Source organism: Mesitornis unicolor, unplaced genomic scaffold (assembly GCF_000695765.1).
Source record: "Mesitornis unicolor isolate BGI_N332 unplaced genomic scaffold, ASM69576v1 scaffold14255, whole genome shotgun sequence".
Lineage (NCBI taxonomy): Eukaryota > Metazoa > Chordata > Aves > Mesitornithiformes > Mesitornithidae > Mesitornis > Mesitornis unicolor.
The window spans coordinates 71,580-94,892 of record NW_010186283.1 but is presented as its reverse complement, the minus strand read 5'-3'; the positions used below and the strand labels follow the sequence as shown (position 1 = coordinate 94,892).

Genomic DNA, 23,313 nt, shown 5'->3' with positions numbered 1-23,313 from the left:
CTGTCCCAGTCGAAAAAGAGAGCAGATCAAAAGATCATCCAGACTGTAGAGGGGCAGGGGCTCACATCTCAGCCTTAGCTCACTTCCCTTGCAGATCTAATGCTAACTGTACTTCCAGAGTTGATTGGGATTTTAGCACAGCACTTTATGTGAGTGATGGGACGCTTCCAAATCTGTATAAAGGAGGCAGTTCACACCTGCCATTCCCGTAAGTGCTTAATTTCACATGACTAGATGAGTAGTCGTCTTTGTCACCTGTCAAAATGAGTCTGTCTCAAACCATACCATATGCTGTCTGTGGGCTTTATCTCCGTTATTAATTCAGGACATTTGAGTGATACACCAGCCATTGAGATGGAGTCTGCATGGCGGCAGCAACTTTAAATGTATAAGGAGTGCCAAGTGTACTGTACTGCAAGTTGCAATAGTATTTCTTTGCTCTTTTGCTTTGATTTTTCATGTCAGCTTGGTGTTTATGCTCCTTAACCTCATTGAAGCTGATACCCTACAGATGGCTTCCTCAAACATGCCCTGACACAGCACATAGATACATATTACGGTAAAATTACCAATTCGCTTTTCTTTTTCCATATTGTCCTTTTTTCTCTAAGTGCACTGAATGTTTTTGAGCATTGCACATAAACTCAAGTTTTGAATAAGCTGGAGTGTAAGCTGATTTGAAATGCATTTAAAAAGGGAATAATATGCACACATTCTTCAATGGCAAATAAAAGGGCAGCATGATTTCAGGAATTAAAAGGCCTTTAGGGCATGTATTTGTGTTGTTTCTAGTATTATTTTTTGTCACTTTCATAGACTGCTGCGTTTGAAAGAGCCAATTAAAATCTGTTGATGTGACCAGAAAAAATGAAAACTGTGGCATACATTTAAATAAATGAATATTTAAGCCCCTGACCTCTTACTACTGTGAGTTTTGTAGCGTTTTGTAGTCGGTGGACCATGCAACTTTACATTGCTGTAATTACATAGTTTCCTCTATGCAAACTGTGTTTGTCTTGCTAGCAGTAAAACTGGAAGAAATCTCAGATACTACGAGGAGGAGGAGTGGGGCAGTTGCATCTGGGCTTCTAAAAAGGAAGAAAAAAAAAAGAAGGGGGTGCTATTTCCTTTGGTGTTATGTGAAATGCTTATTCATCCCATGGAGGCTCTGTGTGCATCTTTGCTTACTCTGTGTATTCCAGCATTGTAATTTTTTAGTACTAAAATACTCTCCTGTTCTTCCTCTTAAGGTGTTCTTTGTCTTTGGGGTTTCCAAATATAGCACATTGCCTTTAAATTACTCCTTAAGATATAGTGTCATGGGAACTTTTTCAGTGTTGAACTCACCCCGGAGTGAATGTGTATTTGGTTATTATGGGCTTAGGAAAGGAATTAATCTCTGCTGTGCTTTGAGATACATTTTGTCACACTACTTTTTAAGTTTTAAGATATCAGACTCAGCAGGTCCTAATGTCCATAAACACTTGGTGACATGTTTGCTGCCAGGTGGTGGAATATGATTTTGCTTAACAAATCTCAAAATAAACACCCATCTTACTCTTTGTGAATATTTTATGTCGTATTTGTGAATCCTGGGTGGTCTTAAAAACCTTGACGTTGTTACTGTATTGCGTACTTTGGTGGACAATAAAGATTTGCTTCCAGATGATGTAGATGGGAATATCTGTGGTGTGGGGAATGAAGCTCCTGTTCTTTGTAACAGTACTGGAAAGAAATGCTCTGAGAAGCACAGAGAAAGAGCTGCTTTTATTTATGCCAGATTCAGTTCTCCATCACGACAGAATATTTTATGCATGCAGCTGGTGCTCTGGTGCAATAATCTGTGCGTAAAAATTGGTGTTGCAAAAAGGGGTTAACGTTAAGTAGCACATTGCTTGACCAGTTAAAGCTGTGCATGCTAACTGTACCTTAATTATGATTTGCTCATATGAATGTTTCTTTTCCTTGTTAGATGTCACAAGAATGAAGGGTATTTAAATGCAGACAGATCCACTCTCAGTCTTGTGTTGAGTGTCAGGTTGTCTGTCAATTACTTTTAATACTGTCTCATCCCAGCAGACCTTTGGAGCTGTGGCTTACTTTGGTGGCGGATTACTGGCAGAAAATAAAAATCATCATTAATTGAATGGTCTGTTCAAAGAATGGGTAGTACATGTATGGGAAACTGCATTTTTGCTAAATAAAGTGGGAATTTTAGCGGTTGCCATGCGCTTTAAGGCATTGGGGTAGAAGGTTAACAAACTGTGCCATCTTCTTTTAATACTTCTGCCTTCCTTGAAAAGCAAATAAGATCTCACTTTCCTAGTTATTTATGTTACAATAGGTGTAGTTCTACCGACTACTCTCCATGCTGTTACAAAATCTTCTGTTTAGTTTGGATGCATAAACCCCTTTGTTTTCTTTGATAGATGAGCTGTCACATTCACTGTGCTTTGCAACATCATCTACATAATCTTCAGTAAGACAGCTTGCTTCATTAGGCTTTGGCATTTGTTTAACAAAAGTTTAATTTTTTTTAATGTGATTATTCTTTAAAAATGAGAAAAAGGAAATAAAATGTGTTCTAGCAAGTTTAATAAACCTGCTTTGGGTTTCTGTGTCATTGTGATTTGAGGAAGAAACACAAAATCTCTTATGCCCAGTGTTTGAATTCAATTAGTTTAGTTACGTTAAATATGCAAGAGCTGCTGGAGAATGTAAATTCTATGATATAAATCTTGTTGTCATATTTTTTAATATTTTTATTCTGTTTTGCCACAAAATAGCTCAGCAAATTGGATATCTACAAAAGAAAGAAAATTATAGCACTTGCCTAAATGTTTCGGTTTTGATTAAAACCTTGCACTATTTTCCTCCCACTATAGCTTGCTAAAGCAGATGCTGTTTTAAGTAGTGTACTTGCTTGTTTGAAATAGAGGCAAACAATAGGGAGGCTTCCTGGCACTGATCCGTCTTGGTGCAGCTGAACTCTGATGGGGTTCGCCAGTCACTCTGTGACTTCCTTCTGAGCAGAACCCATCACCTCTTTTATATCATACGGCATTCTCATCTTTGAGGAGGTGAACAAATGCACAGTGGGGATGAAACTAGCAATCCATTTCACTCCTCCAGGTTTCTGAAGACAAATGGGTAGTGAATTAATCATCAGAATTAATCATTTCCCAAGGAATTAACATTAGCTATTTGGTTGCCTGGCTTTAAGTCATTAAGCCAGTAATCTAGCCGTTAATTAAATGTACATTTTACCTTAAAGTGGATCTATTTATTGAAACTGGACAAACAGCACTCTGAAGCTCCACAAAGTCTGTTTAGGATTGTAATGATGGCTGCAGCAGTAACAGCAACAGTTTTCATCTCTGAAAACCCTGACCCATTTACTGCATGTTTCCATCCACGCAACTTCATCAGTTCATGTGGTAACTGAAGGTGCACAGTATCTCAAGGAAATCAGTGTGGTGCTATCAATGCTGAATGTGTCACTGGATCGGCTGTGTTTTGGGGACACGCTTGCCGAGACTCAGATGTTGTTCTTGTGCTCCATAGAGACTGAGTAATAGGCAATCAGCATCTACCCAGTGTAGACACTAATGCATTTTACCCAGTGCAAAGTCAGTCCTACAGCATTGGAAGCAGATTGTGATAGGATGCCAATTTTCTTATCATAACGTATTTCAGCAACCCAGGTTAGGATATCTGTGCTAGGAATTACTGATTTTATCAGCTAAATGCAAAAAATGGTAGTCTGCAAAGAGGCTCTTTCTATTCTTGAGTATACTGTGTATGTCCACGCTGAGAGTCATAACTTGAAGAGAAACAAATGCACTTCTTAACTGAGCAGGAGAGTTTTTGATATTTCTCTGACTAAAAGTAAAAAGCAGGTAGCAAATGTTTGGTGCTGCGTGTTTCCTTGTTTGTGCACTGACTCATGAGAAGAGATGCAACAAACCTCAGCTGAAGCTTTGAACTATAAAATACAATACTGTATTGTGGTATTACCTGCATGTCACTTTTTCTTTGCAAGAGCTCCTGTTAGCCTGTCTCCATTTTTATTAAAAGTTGTGGCAAGTTTTTGAAGGTGTGTAGATGTTTTGGGGTTTGGCATGGTTAGGTTTTTAAGAGATTAGGCTTAATACGTAGCCACAAGGGAGAAAAAAGTGCTTAGCTAGCGAGGGTTGTCTGTGAGGTTGAAAGCCATGGAGAGATCCCACACCTAGGAGAACAGCTGGGAGCAGCCAGGGCCGAGCAGATGGCTCTAACGGCTGGGTTTCCTATCAGCAAATCACAGCTTGCAGCCTGGTTTATATCCACTTCTAAGGGTGGCCTAAGCTAATACCAGTTTTTTGTTTGGTAATGGAGAAGGCATTTTTCCCATATGACAGAACAGGTTTTTGCCCTCCATCTGGCAATCTAAAGATTGGATTTTAAGGTTCAAATTACACTGGTGAGAATTGCGTGGGTTTCTAACTGCTCCGGTGCGACATCCCTTTATCCTGATGATAGGATAAAGACCTCGGCACAGGTAATGCCATACTACATGGAGTATGGGTTGCCACTAAGCTTGTCCATCATATGGCTTCATTACATCCCCCCCGCTTCATATACAGATGAGGGGGAGGCATTGCCTTCCAAGCAGTGTCCTTGGGGAGGTGTGTGATTATATATCCTACGTGTTCTTCAGTTTTTACAGCCCTGTTACTCATGGGGGGCATAAAGCATGGGGAAGGTTCCCTTTTCATTAGTTTTAACAAAACTGTTGCGAGCTTTCCAGACTCGATCGTACTGTGTCATCATTGCCATGCCTGCTTCACCAGATCACATCTGTTCTTGAACTGCACTGCAGCAGAGGAATTTGTTAAATGGACCACAGCCACTTGGTTTGTGTCCAGGCCATGCTGGTGGTGGCACCACTGGGCTTCTGAAAGACAACAGCTAGCAGACACCCCTCGTGACATATCCCAATCTAACATCTGCCACAAGGGGAAGAAGTTTTGAGGGAAAGCCATTTTGTCACATTTCCATATGGATGAGTGTTTCTTTGGGCTTTGCTGTTGGCAGAGGACAAAATCCTTTTGCTAGAAAGCAAGTTATTCAGATCATCATGACTCAAACACGAGGCAGAATTCAAATACTGGAATTTTGCCTACTTTAGGTTAGGGGAAAGAATCACTGCCTGAACAGCTTGCTGGTACTGACATAAAGATGCACAGATATTGATGTTTATTGTCTTTGTGATTCTCTATGGTTGCACATGGTGTCATTACAAACAGAAGGATTGATTTTCTGGTTAGGTGGTTAAATTTGTGCATTGTAATTGCTGGGATAAAATATACTGACTAGATAAAAATCTTTCTGGCCGTGTGCCTTGTGTTCTGAGGTATTCCAGCTGCTAAGAACTGGAAAAAAATACTTCCTATGTGATCAGTGTCCTAAAGGATATTTAACGTACGTTGTTAGATTCCAAATGTAGATGACTTATTTTTTGTAAAGTCATCTTAAAACAAATTGTGCTACTCTTTGACTTTTTCATTCCTACGCAAAATGTCATTTTTGTGTAGTGCTTCCCTTCGTTCCTATACGCATTATTAGATTCCAGGGGGTAGAGGAGAAAGGCAATCAGCTGTTTCAGCCATGATTAAAGACAGAAGTTTTCTTTCACAGTTGTATAATTTCAAAATGTTGTTCCTTTATTATTTCCAGATGGAAATAAAATTCTATGTTGCGTTTTTCCTTCTAGCTGAAATATATAATTATATCTAGTAAAGCAAAGCGCTTTGTAAAAAAAAAAGTGTATTTCTAAAAAACAACAGGAAACAGATGTTAAGTGTAGAATGTTGAGACGCTGTAGAGTACAATTATGCGTTAGCCCATGATGTCCTTCAAGTTCTCTCTGGGATATTAACTAATAGTTTTATTAAGTGATGAAATCTAGTATTCTGTGTGCAATCTGTGGTGTGGGAAAATCTGTCAGCATTGACTAAGTATGACTGTTCAGCACATAGCTGTAATTTAATCAAACGTATGTGGTAAAGTACTTCAGTGTACATTTAGGTGCAGGGAGGATAAAAGGTAAGACTGGAACAATCTTACCTTAAACTTCTGGGTTAGACTGTGCTATTTATGTCTGAATACTTGCAAAGTTTGGAAGATTGGTTTATCCAGATTTCTGAAGTAATGATGGAAAGCTTTTGTTCGCTTCATTATTCTATTTCCTTCTAAACGGCTCACTCTGAGTTTCTGGTTGCAAAACGTAAATTAAAGAACACCAATGATACTTAGAAAACGAATGACAAAGAAACAGTGAGTTGTCAAGTATTTCTGTCTTGTGTTTGTTTGGCTTGTGTTAATAATTTGTATTCTGTTAAATTCACTAAGTTAATAATTACAATCCTGAAGTACTTGATAGGAAATCAATTTATTACTGCGGCCTTTGACTCAGGTCTATGCCTGAAAATACAGGAGTATACTCAATTGAACTTCAGTGCTTAAAGCACATGCAGCGTATTTTGTGTAGCTTTACATTTAGAAAGTAAGCAAAGAAAGGGCTTCACAGTAGAAAGAGTTGTTTGCAGCCTCTTCTTCTCCAGAAGGAGCTTTGAGTGTCCAGAACATACCTGAAACCTGTGACCACAATACCTAGGCTATATTAGGGTTTCCAGATACATGATGTGTACGTCATACATGCATTTCTGATACGTATGACAAGCAATTTTCTTTCTAAAGAATGCATGTTCTTTGATGTTGAGGTGCTGATGTGCATCTTTCTAAACCAATATGATGCAGTGGAATTATCAATTATATTTTTGAGCTTATTTTCTTGGCTCTGACTGCATACAGGGACCTGTAGTGACAGTTGAAAAGTTCAGTTAATTATGCCAGGCATTCTGTGTCCTGTTAGTACAGAACCAAGGGAAATTACTTTAAATGACAACAATTGTGTTCTTATTCCTGAAAGATACCAACAACAGAGATTGCAGGAGCTGTACATATTTTTTATTTTTTTAAAATAAGAAATATCTAGAAGAAGGAGTTCTGACTGAGTCTTGCTTAACTATGCTGAACTCTACCAGTTTAGTTCCTCCTACAGGAACTGTAGTTTGAATCTGTCTCTTGGCCACATCCCGCTGAAGTAGATCAAATGTGAGACCAGCAGGAGTCTGCACATTACTGTCAGCTAAGCAACTGGTGGGTTTGGGGTTGGTTGGAGTGGGTTTTTTGAGATCCATTAGATAGGAAAACACTTTTTAGATTTTAGGATTTGATTTTCACTTTTCATACTTTGCAGCAAATTTTCATTTTTTAAGGCAAAGAAGAGAGGAGGACAGATGAAACCAACTTTTTCATGTAACTAGAGAATTTGCTCGCTTGTGACTTTAAAACCCAAAACTTTGTGGTAAAACAAAGTAGTTTCTCATTCTTTGCTGTATGGTGTCCTTAACAGAGGTAAATGCATGGTAGTTTTGGGTTTTTGATTAGTTCCTGCTAGCCTGCAATGCATGTCTAGTTCTCCACACAATTTAAATGTAGCTACTGTCCTGGAAGAGGAATCAATTCCTATTTTAAGGTTAAAAAGCAACCCTTAAAAAAATCTAAGTGTTGTTTAGTATGAATGCAAAAGGGAAAGAACAAGATCTTTAAGTTTTAAATGTAATATACCCTGTGTTTGGGATAGAAATCTGTTTTTTCCTTCAAAATATTCTGTTTTTTCCTCCAAATGATTCTCAGCCTTACAAAAGCTGGAATAAAATGACACTTTCATAGCTAGAAATTCTAAGAAACGGTTTATTACCTTCGAAAGGAATTCACAAAGTGATCACATATTGAAGAGGCTGTTATTCAGAAGATGCCAGATTTGAGGGGAGTGAGAAAGAATTTTTTTTTCTTTCTGTGTCGTAGGGCGAGTTATTTCTAAGAACTTGGCAGGTTCAGAAACATGTTATACAACTTGACTTCTGTTGGTTTCTTATATCATAAATCTGTTCTTGAGGACTGAATGAAGTGCTTTGAGCTAAGAGATAAGCAGAATAATAGGCTTGTGCTACATAGCTTAGGTTCCAACCCTTTTGCCATTTCTCATATTTCAGAAACATATTTTATTATCAATAAGCAAAAAAAATCGCAGATGACTACTAGGATGCTTCGTATAAGCAATGTTTACATTTTTTTCAAAGCTTAAAAGAGAAGGAAAGTTTTTCTCATTTTGTTACTTTATTTTGCAGAACTTGTTCTATGTTGTTTCATTTTGAAAATATATTCTAGCCGAATATCTGAAATAGTTGCGAATTTAGGCAAATGGTTCCATTTGAAATGGACACATAAAATTTTTATAGATACGTAGTGGCCTTTTCTTTATTCTTTTATTCATGAAGCCAGCTACCTCCAGCTTCCACTGAGAGCCAGGTTGACTGCACCCAGCCTTTCTGTACATCAAATTGTAAGCCCTCCATTATTGGTGTAGTTATTATTGTAATGTTTAGTTTACCTAACAGAGATTGAGTAGATACTCCACTGAATAGTGTAACCACTTCTCTTAGACATTTACGGAATTGGATCTTAGACAGAAACTTTCAAAACTGCTTTCGAAAGTGGTTTGAATGAGCTCGGGTTTTGTACACATGTGTTTGTCAGATGAAAGGTGTATGTTGAAAGAGCGCCTTATTTCTTGCTCTAAAAATCAGTGCTTTTAAAAGGCAGGTACCTGAAAGTTAAAAGACACGAGGGTGTTTACCTCCTCTTTGAAAAATCTAGGCCAACCTTGTAGAAATACTGAGAGAAAAATCTAGATGTGTGACTAATATTGCTGATTAATGATCTGGAAATAATTTGTAAATAGTTGCAACTTAACAACTTTGTCTGGCAGCTGTGTGTGTTGTCAGACAGAGTATCTATGCTGTCAAAGGAAACAGAAGAAATAATCTGAGCGAGCCTGCCTGGACCATGCAGAAAGCACATGGCAGAAGAGCAGCACTGCAGCGGTTGCTCCCAAGCCATGTCCAGTATGGTCACTGCATAGGGAGAAAGGGAAAACCTTAAGTGAAAACCTGGTTGTGTGTTTAATAGGCTTCTTTGTCCAAGTTCCATTTATTTTTTCACAGGATAAAGATTAACAGGCTTTATTTTACCATATTATACACAATCTAGATGCTGTTTTGTCTCAACTTTAAAAATATTTACACTGTCTTACTAGAATATATGTCTTTAATAGTGTAAATAATAAAAATTAAATAAGTCTTGACCACTATATTTTATTCTCCATCTCATGTTCCATCACCCTGCCAAACCTCAGTCAGGAGATAGAATTGGCTTTGATTTGAGGGTTTGTTTGCATTTCGCTATTACCTTTATTTTCTTTCTGACCTTTTGTGTTTGTACGAAATGTATAACATCCTCTGTCTCTTTTCAAGCTGTCACTCTGCTTTTAGCTGCCCCCTCATTAATTCTGTCCATTTTGTAGTCAAAACAGCTTTAATTCCTGGAGTCTTATCTCTGTAATAACACAGATAACACACTTCAGACCAGTATTTGAGCAGGTTTACAAGTGGCCGGATATACCTTAATTAGCAAACTGCTAACTTTAAGAATACTCCAATTAGAGGCATTCTCATATTGGTATCTGGGATCCTATTTGACTCTGACAAGAAAGGAGCTCACCCTTGCCATCTTAGAATTGTAAAATGGTTTGGGTTGGAAGAGACCTTAAAGATGATCTGGTCCAACCCCGTTGCCATGGGCAGGGGAACCTTCTGAAATTGAAAACAGCCGCTGTCTGAAAGCACTGATTTTCACAATGCTTTGCCTCTAAAGTTTTCTCTTAATTGGATAACCAGTACTATGTAGGGAATGTCATCCCTGTCTCAAAGGAAATGCAGTCCCTTAGCTTTATTCTTATTTTCTGTAAAAACAAAATTGCTTCAAAATATTTTCACCTGTCCCAACTATTTCAAACTGGGCCACTGCAACGCAGTATTGTTTGATTTTCAGAAGTATAACTACTGATATTTACCCCATAAATTAATCTAAAGGATTTTTTGTGTATTATTTTCATAATGCTTTAACACTTTTCTCTTTTTTAATAACTCTTAGGAAATGGCAAAGATTCTGAATCATCCAAGAGTGTATGCTTTTCTACACATACCAGTCCAGTCAGCCTCTGACAGTGTGCTCATGGACATGAAAAGAGAATACTGTGTGGCAGACTTCAAACAAGTAGTGGATTTCCTTAAAGAAAAGTAAGTCTACTGATATTTGAGAAAATAACAGTATTGGTTTTTTTCAATGTCAAGAACATGTGGCTGAAAACACAATTACTTGCAACTTCATAATTAAGGTATGAAAAAGAATGAGCTTCTTTAAGCTTTCAAAGTCTTTGAGTTTTCTGTAAGCCCCTTGATGTGGTTTGCCCCTTTGCTTCAGCTTTTATAAGCATCTTAAATGTCTGCATGAGATGCTTTTAATTTGTCAATATATTCCTAATCTTTTTCAAATAATATGTTCTTAAATTATTTTTAATGCTTAAACTCCTATATATAGATTGCTTGAAGTTAAAGTTATTGAAGTCTTCTTTAATGTGGCTTTTGAACATTGTATACATTGTGTACTGCAGATGATCCAGCACCAGCAAATGTGAATGCATTGGCTTGGTTGTTTTTGTTTAAAATAAGAAATATTTTATGTCATATAGCCAATATACATTTACATCAATATAGTAATACTCTAATCTTGCTTATGGGATTGATGGTTTCTAAGATAATTTCCAAATTACTTCCCCTAACAACAGAACTAATTATGAAAAGTAGGAGTGCATCATCCTGTGTTTACTTATGCTGACCTGAAGATGAAAGTTACATTCACTTGCAAAGGTGTTGTAACTACAAGTAATAATTTAGTATCCAAGGAAGTATCTTATAGCAATGTATTTTGATGGCTATTTCTGTGTTGATTGTCCTAAAAATAGGTGTCTAGTTCTGTCACCTTGTTCGGCTACTTTGTCTCTCTGTCTGCTTTTTTTGTTGTTTGAGTGCTTGTTTTAATCAATTAAGGACCACAGAGTTGGACCTTTGACTCTTAAATTGCATTAGAATACTTGTACATAAAGAATCAATTTTTCATGATTGTTGAAAAATCCAGCAGTCTAACTGTGTAAAATATGTCACAGAAGAGCTGTGTGAGAATTATGGTATGTAAGAAAGAAAAGCAAACCATGACACAGTAGAATATGTTTTGCAAACTGTAACTGTAGTTTGTAGGACATAGCTATGCAGCCGGGATAACTGATGGAAGTGGAGCTGCTTGTCTTCGTCCAGGTTGATTAGGCATTAATTTTCCACCCTAAACAGTGCACATGAATTCTTGGCACTTAATTTTCATGTGAGTATGGGTCAGTGTTAGTTTTTAATGAACAGATAAATTCTATTTCCAGGTATCTTAAGTGAACTGTGTTGGTTTATGTCTTAGTCGACTTGAAGCTGATTCATTATTCTCTTCAGTAGTTTTAGCATTGGCAGCTATTATAACAGCAGCTGGATTTTCGATAATCTAGTATAGCTGGCACATGTTTGGGCATATGGGAATTTGTTAAATCATTCAGCTCTTGCACACAGAAAAGAATGAATTACTTAATATCCGAATTTAAAACAGCTGGTCAGTGAATACAGTAGTCTATGACATACACCTTTTTGCACAGGCGTTTTTGTAGCGAGCTTAACAGGGAAGAAATAATTGGTTTGGTGTCTTAATTTTAAATAATAATAAACTTTATTTATTCTGCTTATTAAAAAACTACCAAATTATCTAGTAGTTCCTGTTAGAAAAGAGTCTCCAAATATTAAGATGGAAAATTCTTTGTACTGTATGGCAGCAGGATGAGGAAGCTATGCAAGGCAGAGAAAATGTTTTGGATATTTGAACATGTGCACATCTGTAAAACTATTTTTTTTTTCTTTTGCACTTAAGAGCACAGTGTCTTCATTTGTAGTCTCTCCTCTTATGGCAGCAGCCAGCTATTACATTCCCATATAGATATTCCCGTAAAGATCTCAGCACAAAGCTTGCCAGGACTTAACATTGATGCAGACAACTCCAGAGCCTAGAGCCAGAATAGCTTAAATTAAATATGTGTTTGAACTACTTTAATAGCCAAGAGGGATTATTTCCATCTTCCATTTATCAAAAAGGGAAAATAAAAGAAAAGTAAAACCCCCTATATCTCCTTTCTCTGTTCCTAGGGCCATAAAGTCATCTAGAAGCTTCCTATGCAAAATGTACAGGATCTAATTAGTAGATACCAAATTGTGCCTTTGTCTCTAAAACGTAACATCTACTCTGACAGTATCTTCACCCAAAATTCTGTTAAACCAATAATTGTATAGGCTGACTTGTTGAAGAAGTAAAGCCCCACATTGGCGAATTACATGATTATCAGTTAAGTGCTTAATAGCTTGACTTGAAACATCTAAGCAAATAAAAATGAAGTACAGCAAGTAAAAAATGAAGGGGAAAAAGAATGTGCCATATCATAGGATTATAGAGTCACCTGGACTGGAAAAGACCTCTAAGATCATCAAGTCCAACCGCTAACCTAGCACTGCCAAGTCCACCGCTAAACCATGTGTCATTAAGCACCATATCTATACATCTTTTAAACACCTCCAGGGATGCTGACTCCACCACTTCCCTGGGCAGCCTGGTCCAATGCTTGAAAATCCTTTTAGAGAAGAATTTTTTCCTAATAGCCAATCTAAACCTCCCCTGGCACATCTTGAGGCCATTTCTTCTTGTCCTATCACTTGTTACTTGAGAGAAGCCACCAACAGCCACCTCTCTACAACCTCCTTTCAAGGAGTTGTAGAGAGTGATAAGGTCTCCCCTCAGCCTCCTTTTCTCCAGACTAAACAACCCCAGTTCCCTTGGCCGCTCCTCATAACAGTTGTGCTCCAGATCCTTCACCAGCTTCATTGCCTTTCTCTGGACATGCTCCAGCACCTCAGTGTCCTTGTAGTGAGTGGCCCCAAACTGAACATAGTATTTGAGGTGCAGCTTCACCAGTGCAGAGTACAGGGGGACAATCACTTCCCTTGTCTGGCTGGCCACACTATTTCTGATACAAGCCATGTGATATTGGCCTTCCTGGCTACCTGGGCACACTGAGAGCTCATATTCATTTGGTTTTGGAGCACCCAAGATACCAAGTGATTCCCAAGTCTTTCTTTTCTCAGTCAGACCAACAAAAGTGCCTGGGACTTGTTTCTCCTAGAAGAAGGGGCAAATACCTTTCCTTCCCCTGGAGAACCAGGAGTGGTTACAGAGGTACTTCCTTCTGAGAGTGGGGATTTATTAATATCCTGCTGAGCACTGAGTGCCTCACAGAGAAGATGGAGTTCTCCAAAGCAATGTCTTTTTATGTTGAAACTCACTTTTTAAAGGAATGGAGCATTGTAAACCCTCTGAGACTGTGAAGTTAGACATGCCACTTCTCTTTGAGGACTCTTTCTTCAGGCAGGAGCCCTAGAAATGAACTTTAAAAATTAATGTTGATGTTCAAGTGCAATCTTTTGATATGCAACGCTTTGTTTTTTTAGAGCCACTCTCCCCAGCCAGGTGATATTTTTGGTTTATTATGAAGGTCAGTAGGAAAATGGATAGAATATAAAGTCAGAAGCACAAATTCATTAGACTGAAAAACTGAACTACAGAAGTCTTGTTTTGTACTTTTTGCACTGAAATGTCAGTAAATTCAAGTATTCAGAAAAATACTGTTGTGCAGTTGATAGGTCAGTAGCTGACCTACAGGTATAATATGTGTGTTTACTGAGGATTTATTTGTAAACTATTCTAGAGAGCAACAGCATAAGGAAAATGAGGATGCACTGATTAATTTTGAAAGTGAATCCTGTACAACTTGTACAGGGTCTGTAGGGACTAGGACCAGTGCCCCCATCTGTAGTCTTTAGGGACTAATACAGTGGTGTGGAGGATCTATTTGCTAGACTGGTTCTTGGATCAGATATTAATTTCAATGTGTGTGAATACGGGATCTTCAGAAATTGCTGCTTAGTAAATTTAATCCAGAGACCAATTCAGGCTTATATCAGAAAATCTTTTAATTGTGGTGTCATTATATCAAAATGTGAGTTGTTTTTCAAGTGATCTCAACTTTCAGGATTCAGCATAAATTATATTTCTGAAAGGTGATGTTTGTAGTTGCAAAAAGAGCAAAACTGCTTTAATTATCTTGAAGTTTTGAAACTTAATCCACTGAAATTTACTTTTGCTGATAAAAGCAAACAATTGGAATATACTTTATTTAAAGAAACCTGAGATGTGAATGTCATATTCTGTAATTGCTTGAATAATCAGCAATGTGAATATATACTCATTAAAAAATCCTTAGACTGGTAATGTGTTTTCCAGATTTCATATTTGCTGTTGTTGACCATGCTACATTCTTTTACCTTTCTTGTTTGTCAACTGATTGTGATGTTCATCAAAGTTTATATTAATCTTTTCCTATTACCACCACTTAATAAGAGAAGAGAATGGTAAACCCAAAAGCTAGACAAATTAGGGAAATTTAGACCTTGGCTGAGAAACTATACCTTTTGTGTTTTGGGAAACAGTATAATGCTGAGGAAAAGCTGAGCTTGCCTTGCAGTTTTCTTTTCGTTAGTGTTCTGAGATAGAAGCGGAATATTAGTTGTGGGTAGTTGCTGCTGTTCACCTGAGATTGTCTCATAATTCATACAGGAAACATGTGAGCTTTCCAATGTTACCTGAAGGCCAGCAAACTTGGGCTGCCAGAGGGGAGAGCCACGGCTCTGACAGGCAGAAAATTCTGTTGGTTTTTGCACTATTTCTCTCTTCTCCTTTAAAATCAGACCTGCTAACAAGCCTGTCCAAGCCTCCTTTATTTTTAATGATAATCAAGTATCAATTTTTCAGCTGGTATAGATTCATAATTGCATGCAGTTGGAAGCAGAAAGTAAAGGAGCAGAAGTAAAACGAGTGCAGTGGAAGATAAATTGCACACTTGGAAGGAGATTAATCACTCAGGTGTAAACTTGAATCGTAGCTGCCCAGCAATCACAGACAACTGCTGAACGTCTGAAGAAACTGGAGATATTCTCCAACTTGAGGGAAGGTGTCACATAGTCCTTTGGGACAGCTGGCTTTGGGGAAGGCTCCCTTCTTCCCTGTCGCTTTACAAGGAGTTAAGCCATCAAATGGTAGCTTCAGCAGCTTCCTAGGCCACCTCTCAGTTCTGTTTTTAAAGATTTTGGGGCATTCAGCAGTGGCTGTCTCGTGTTTCTTTTGATTTGCCATGACTTTTGTCTCTTGTTGCAGTGGCAGCCAGGCTGTATCTGCTTGGATGTTTAGACAGGCTGCTTCAGGGTAAAATAGTGTGGCTGGGAGTGAAGTGGACTCAGTTACTTTCTCCTCCCAGTCATGCTATATATTGATGTTAGTCTCCGTTTTTACAGCAATATTTTTATGTCTTAATGACATTTGTATAGTCCACTTTCTCAATATAATTTTTTTGTCCAGGTTGTTTCAGTTTGGCTCTTCCTGCCTTGAGGAGTAATTTCACAAGCAGTAATTTGTTTCCCAGGTTCTGGTCTTCTGTTGTACCTTGTTCTTATTCCAGGCATCGTATCAGATACTGTAAAAGCTTATGTGGGCAGTTCTGCTCTTTATCGGGGTCTCTGCCTGTATTTCTTGCGCAAGCGAGTATCTTGCTATCCAGAAGTCTTCTGCTTGAAAATTTTCTGTATTTTCTAATAGCTAACTTTTGACTGAAATAGTGATCAGGGAATAAATAGCTTCCCAAAAGCTTATTTCTAAATACTGTTATTCGGATGGTCAAGAAAACTGTGAACACTGTAAATAGTTTGTAACTGTAAATAATTCTCTTTTGAAAGGTGTCTATGTGGTAAGCTCCTGAATATTATTCAGTCAACATTGAAAGATAAAGGGCAAAATGAGTCATCATCAAATTTGCAGCTATTCCAGACAACCCGCAGCTCTGAAACTATCCCAGGCCTTGGGGCAGCAGTATTGTCTTTATCACATTATCATACCAGTTACTACGACTTGAATTTGAAAGCAACAAGTAAAATAATTTTAAAATAAACATTTACCATTTTTACATACATTTTTCTACTCACTTTCAGAATGCAGGTAATTATGTAGTAGGCTGTAACAGCTCCCTCACTTTTTTGCAGCATGAATATGTTTCATTCTCTTTCTGAAAATGTGCTTTTGTTTCTGAGAGAGAGACATCGTTGAGCTCACTTTGCAGATGTGCAAATCGTGGCCCTAACAAACCATGACAAATCTTTCAAATTTAGGCTTTTTTTAATGGCTTTTAGTGCATCTGTTCTGTCAGTCTAACTACTGCAAATGCAAATGTCATCTGCTTAAAATCCTTATGATGTTTTTTGCTGCTAAGAAATTGCTGAGTGTATTTGGTAGTTATCTGTAATTTCTTACCTCAGTCTCTAGACTCTTCTCTTTACTCTGCCCCTGTCTGCAGTTGACGTCTGAACTAATCACTTTACCAAACGTGTCTTTTTTCCTTTGGTGTTTTAAATTAATTGAGTGCTTGGAAAAAGCATTGGATTAGCACCAAAAACTGAAACATAGGGAGAGTTCACTCCAGCCTGGTTATCAGGGGTGTAGACTGATGGACTACAAGCTCCTAATCCAACAGGATTAGTTGTCTTGAGGTGTTGTTAAACTTAAATTTGGGCCTACATAAAGCAGTTGCTAAATTTATAAGTCTTCCTGCCTTGCATTTGATTCACAACATCACCTAAAAAGATATAAGTGAGAGGTTTTTAAGGTGCTGAGCGATTGCCGATCTATTAATTTCATTTGGATATTTTGTATATTCATTTTTCAAGTACCTAAATTTGAAAAGTATGTTTTTCTTTGGTCCTTACTGGGGAGAGACAAGGCATTCCAGGATAGCTGCTTTTTTTAATTTACTTTTTTTACTGTAATATTACTCCAACCAAGCTGAATGTCATTTTAGGAGGGCAATCTTTCCATTTTGGCTTGCACAGCACTTCTTTGCCCTTTTCTCAGCAAATGCCACTGTACCCTTATTTTCTAGCAAGGAAATATACTGAGGAGATTTCCTGGAAGGAGAATGGGAGGAGGGAAGGAAGGTCGCTTACAAATATCTGCGCCTTTTCCATCACCAGTCTTCCCTGTTCTACAGATTGTTGGATGCTCTTTCAGTTGGTTCATGGAGAGACCTCTTACTGCCACCATTTGCATCATTAGATCTGTTACCACTTTATAAAGTACTAATCACCGTTTGATAGCACAGTCTTTCATGCCAAATGTATCGAGGATATTATGGATTTCTGGGTGGTAGGCTCTTAGTTATTCTGTTGCTTTTATGTCAGGATGGTGGCTGCCAGAAGTGTGTCCTTTTTTTCTACTTTTGGTGGTCCTGTGCCTTGTAAAATGCAACTGTTAAACTCTTTCTGTGACAGTGCTTGGGAATAACTTCATTTGCTGGAAGGTGAACTAAAAGTAGCAGCTGGGGTAATGTGGAAAATACGTTAAACTTCTTGTGGTTGTTATTTGTAAAACTTTATTATAGGCAATTCAAAAAGAAATATCTGTTAATAGCGAGTTAGCTGTGAGTCACCCGTATTGAACAACATGAATGTTTGTCAAGTTCACTTTGCAGCCTTTACTTTCTTGTATGTGTATGGAGATAAAGAAACTATTAAAGTCTCTGGCTGTATGACTGAAAAAAGCAGCCCTCTCTGTGTTAATTATAGCTTGACAGACATCTTTGGAAAACACACAGGATATAGCAAAAGTTTTAATGACAGTGATCTCTAGAATTTCAGATTTTCTCTTTTTAGAATCTTACAGAGCAACAAAAGCCATTTACCTTGAACTAGGTTTTCCTACTGGGAACACTGTTTCGTGTCTTACTGAATAATGAGTTATTTACTCTAAAGAGTACACAAATAATGATGTAATAGGTTCTGTGAAGTTTTGTGGATGTTTTCATAAATGTAGTTACTTGCATTTTTATTTTGCCATGTAACCACAAGAAGAGGGAGTAAAGCCAGTGTAGTGTTTTTACACTAGATTCTGTGCTTAATAACTTTAATTAAAATAAAAGACAAGCTTTTTATTCCCATAAGATGTTGAGGGTTTTCTTAAACAAATATATGATGTTTCATGGTTATGTTCGTCTTTGCTTACCTCTTCCTTCAATTGTTTCTTGAAACTAAATTACGTATGTTTTGAAAGAGACTGCATAATGCTTGTGCCTAGAACTAGTCCATAGGGAATGTGATCGAGTCAACTTGGAGGACTACAGGACACGTTGTAGTTTGGCTATAATAATTATGGGTAGTACAAAAATGAGAAATACAGAAGTGGGTCTAAAAACAAAACAACTCATTAATGGCGTTGAGACATTAACACAGGTTGCCCGGGGAAGTTGTGGATGCCCCCTCCCTGGAAGTGTTCAAGGCCAGGTTGGACAGAGCTTTGGGCAACCTGGTGTGGTGGGAGGTGTCCCTGCCTGTGGCAGGGTGGTTGGACTGGGTGATCTTTAAGATCTCTTCCAACCCAAACCATTTTATGATATGTGTGGAAAAATAATAATAAAAGCCCATGTGAGTATCTCTTCAACAGTTCACAGTGCTCATTTTTTGGAAGTTGTCTATCTTAAAGCGGATCGTACCTTGTTTGAGCTAGAGACTTGGAGTTTTGATGCATGGCATGGTAACAGAACCCTTTGTAATAAAGGACTATTTGTCTTTTGTATATGCATATAATACAGCTACAGAATGGTACACAAATTCACAGTATGGCTCCAATCCCCATTTTGCTGTGGCTGACTCTGTTAATGGTTTACTGGTACATCTGTCAGACTGTTCATGTGCTGAGCACACTTAGCCTGAGGATGTACACATGCAAATACTGATGTCCAAATTGAGTCACACGATGTGATGTTAACATAAAATAATTCTAAGGTTACAGGCTGCTTTGAAGATTAGACTGCACTAAATGCAATTTCAACCTGTTTATTTTGGGAAGGTACTGTTTGGGGAACCAATTTCAAAGCTTATATATACTCGATAATTTTTGTTACAAAGTATCTTCGCCATCTGGAGCAATTCAGTTCTGTCTACTGCCCTGTTTAAGCAGGTTGTGCGTGGTGCTCCTGTTTTACAGAATTTTCTTCTAAGTAATACACATTTTTCTGGAGATAGGGAATAATTATGAGAGGGTTTGGGGTTTTTTCTGGCTGTCCTGCTACTGTTCCATTCTCATAGATATGCGTAGATACTGGAGAAGCAGCCTGGGAAACAGAGTGCCTAGGATGAGCACAGCTTGCTTGGTGTAGGCTCCGTGGACATGCAGGGCATTCACACTTTGGGTGCTTTCATAGAATCACAGAATCACAGAATCTCAGGAGTTGGAAGGGACCTCCAAAGATCATCTAGTCCAACCCTCCTGCCAGAGCAGGATCACCTAGACCAGGTCACACAGGAACGCGTCCAGGTGGGTTTTGAATGTCTCCGGAGAAGGAGACTCCACAACCTCTCTGGGAAGCCTGGTCCAGTGCTCTGTAACCCTCACAGTAAAAAAGTTTTTCCTCATGTTCGCATGGAACCTCCTATGCTCCAGCTTGCACCCATTGCCCCTTGTCCTGTCATTGGACATCAGAGAGAAGACCCTGGCTCCTTCCTCCTGACACTCGCCCTTTATATATTTATAAACATGAATGAGGTCACCCCTCAGTCTCCTCTTCTCCAAGATAAAGAGACCCAGCTCCCTCAGCCGCTCCTCATAAGGGAGATGCTCCAGATACACCCCAGTCTGGCAGGGGGATTGGACTAGATGGTCTTTTGAGGTCCCTTCCAATCCCTAACGTTCTGTGATTCTGTGATTCTGTGAAGATGGTGTCTTTTATCTTTTTCCTTCTTCCCCTGAGGGCATGCGAATGTGGTTTGTTTGGAAGTAATGATATAAAATCTGTAGTAAGGTTAAAAGCAAGGAATTTTAAGCATCATGCTGTATTAGAAATCAGTCTTCTTAAAAGATTTAATATTTATGATTTTTAAATGCTTGGTTTTAATTACTGAGATACTATATTATTCTAGTATTTTACAACAAAGTAACTGGAATCTCTTCTTTTTTCTGTATAAATGTTGTCATTGTGTTTCAATGTCTGGGTCAGCACTTGGAATTGGGAGGGAGTCTGATTTGTTTAAAAAACAATAATGACTCCTATTCGTGTTTATTTGCTTAATAACAGATTGATTTGACATGTAATTCTCAGTTTTCATTTGCTCCTGAGTTTTTAAGCGTATCCAAACATACATTAAGATACTTAAGTATTTATTGTGTTAACATATTAGTATACATACAAATCCAAGATGCATCATGTGTACACCTTACAGTGCTCAGATGTGAAAACGCTGTTGATGGCATTAAATTTTCAGATTTTATATGTTTTTTTAAAAATTAAGTATCTGTTCATTTACATATGTATATTATTCTGATTTTTGGCATAGTTCTAGGTAATACATTAATTTTGTGAGCCATATTGTTTTGATGATATAGAACAGTATGGCACAAAAGAATTTTTGATGGGGTGGTAGTTGGCCAGCTGATAAGCACTGATTGAAGTTACATTTGTGTCAAGCTTTCAGGGAAAATATGTTGGAAAGAATGACTGAAGAAATAAAATATGATATACATCTATAGCTGATCAGTACCTTTAATGGTTATTTTCTTTAACCCTAAAATGTTTAAATGATAGCAAATCAAAATACACAAAACATCTTTGAAAGTGCAGCTATACAATTAAAAAACCATTGCATGCAAGAGATATGATTACTCTGCTACACAGAGGTTTTCTGTATACATTCATTTGAGAACTATGATAAAGATTACTTCAGGGAAGCTCAATTTTGTATTCATGTGCATTTTATATTGGTCTATAAGTTGTACTCAAAAGTTGATGATTCACCTCTTTATAATGAGAATGAAATTTATAGCTGTGAAGTTCTTATTTATTACATGGTAAAGCAATCACAAACCTGACTTTTTGAAAGGTTTGTGCTTTAGATTAGTGGCTAAAGCAGGTGAAAGTTTATTTTCCACAACTGAATTGCTTATCTCTTGCACTTAGGGGTTTTTTGTCTTTATGTTTTGTGTTTCATTGTAATGTAGAACTCTCATTTTGTTTAGTAGGAGAAATTGCCACAATGCAGCTGTTAAATTACTTTGTAACTGGAAGATGGTATTGCAAATATGGTCGTTACGTAAAGGCACAAGAAGCCATGTAAAGTCTTCTCAATCCACTTAGCAGAAAATGGTGATTCAGATGCAAATCTAAGCTTGAAAATAAGTTATTATACCCAAACATCTTACACACAGGAGAATGTAAAGCCAGAGTGTCTTCATTTCTTCTTAAATGTGGAGAAAATATTTATTGTCAAAACCCAGAGGTCATTGAAATTAGTTGTCTTCTGGCTCACTGTGTCAGTTGTCTTACTCCTTGGCCTTCAAATGAGCTGTGACCCTTCGCAGGAGGGACAACTTCTGAGATCAGGAAACGATTCCATACAGACTCGCAGTCAGCTCTGAGGTGATAGCTAACCCCTACAGTTTTGAATCAATTTCCTACATAAAGCTTTGTATTAAAAAAAATACTGATCTTTCTGAACTATTTATCCCCACCAAAGAATTTTTGTCAAGTCAATTTTCATCATAAGCATTTGACAGCCTTCAACTTACTTACAGAATGGGTAAACACCACATCTGAAAAATGGGTCGTGTGGTTGGTTGTAGCTCTACTGCTGAATCATAGAATCATAGAATGGTTTAGGTTGGAAGGGACCTTAAAGATCATCCAGTCCAACCTCCTGCCATGGACAGAGGCACCTCCCACCAAACCAGGCTGCTTAAAGCCCTGTCCAACCTGGCCTTGAACACTTCCAGGGAGGGAGCATCCACAACTTCCCTGGGCAACCTGTGCCACTGTCTCACAACCCTCACAGTAAAGAATTTCTTCCTAATATCTACTCTAAATCTACCCTCTTCCAGTTTAAAGCCATTTCCCCTATTCCTGTCGCTACCTGCCCCTGTAGTAGTGGAACTACTACTATGACTGTGGAACTGGAAGGCCTGAAAGGAGCCTGTGTGTGTGTGTCCCCCACAGTAACCAGTCATATTTTAACCCTAGTGCTTGGTGGGGGAGAGAAATCAACTGTCTTGTTAGGGACTGGCTGTTTCCAAGAGTCTGCAGAGAGAGAGACAGACAGACAGACAGGCTGTGGGTTCCGGTTTGAACAACAGACTGGCATGATTCTTCTGCAATAGGGGGGTGGCTGCTCCCACACTGTTTACTTAAGTTTTGAGGAGTACTTGGCTCACATACTCAGGCCTAAAAATCTCTAAGGCAGCCAGCTGAACTCTGACCTGTGGCCAGCAAGCTGTTTCTCCATGGAGTATATTCTCTTGGACCTCCTCCACCTCATTAGACCATGTACCTAGAAACACTGGCTATAACACTGAACATTTTAGAAACCAGACTTCCATTTCATTTCACCTATATCTGTAGTTTATGGTGTACTCACATACTTTGGAATGGAGGAAAATAAAATGCATGATTTGCTTAGTTGTGTTAATTTCAGTTTGTAGTTGTGCAATTGTTGACATTGATTGTAAAATCTTAACAGCTGGGGAAAAACACAGCAGTGGAGATTCCTCAATTTAATGGTATGATACTTTAAAATGTTTATTGCTTCAAAACCAGAGCAAGCAAATAGAGTTTCTGTAAAACCTCCTTTAAATTTTTGCTTCCTTCCTGTTTCCTTACCTTCTGGATATCTTCTGTTAAACAGTTCTTGTAGTACCAGGCTGTAACCACTGCATAGGGTAATGTATTTTACAGTCAACCAGGAATGATGGCTTGGGAGGTTTGCCACAGCATTGTATCCGCTGCTGGGGTCTGTGTGTGAATTTGAGTCTGAAGCTTTCTTTCACCATAGCTCATTATCATCTTATGTGATCATTAGAATAGATGTGAGAATAAGTGAGAGGACATAGGCAAAGGAAAATTGGAATTTAAATACACCAAAGTGAAAAATGCAGATTTTTTTTAATTTTTTTTTTTTTGGCGGCTGCATTTACTAAGTACAGTAGATTATACCTTAATTTTGTGTGTGTCGGTGTATAAAATGAATATTGCAGGTGGAGCAGTGCCTTGTAATTTAAATGCCATGGTAGAGAAGTTTTCTTTAACCA

At 38.0% G+C, this 23,313-nt stretch overlaps 1 protein-coding gene across 1 annotated transcript in view; it reads left to right on the top strand.

Moving 5' to 3' along the window:
- LOC104541128 (threonylcarbamoyladenosine tRNA methylthiotransferase-like) overlaps nucleotides 1-23,313 on the top strand; it is a gene marked incomplete at both ends in the record, with an annotated part of 137,238 nt that overhangs the window by 76,784 nt on the left and 37,141 nt on the right. The window contains one exon of the mRNA XM_010185107.1: nucleotides 10,102-10,247. Within this exon, the coding sequence (XP_010183409.1) occupies nucleotides 10,102-10,247 (146 nt within the window). The remainder of the gene's footprint in view (nucleotides 1-10,101; nucleotides 10,248-23,313) is intronic.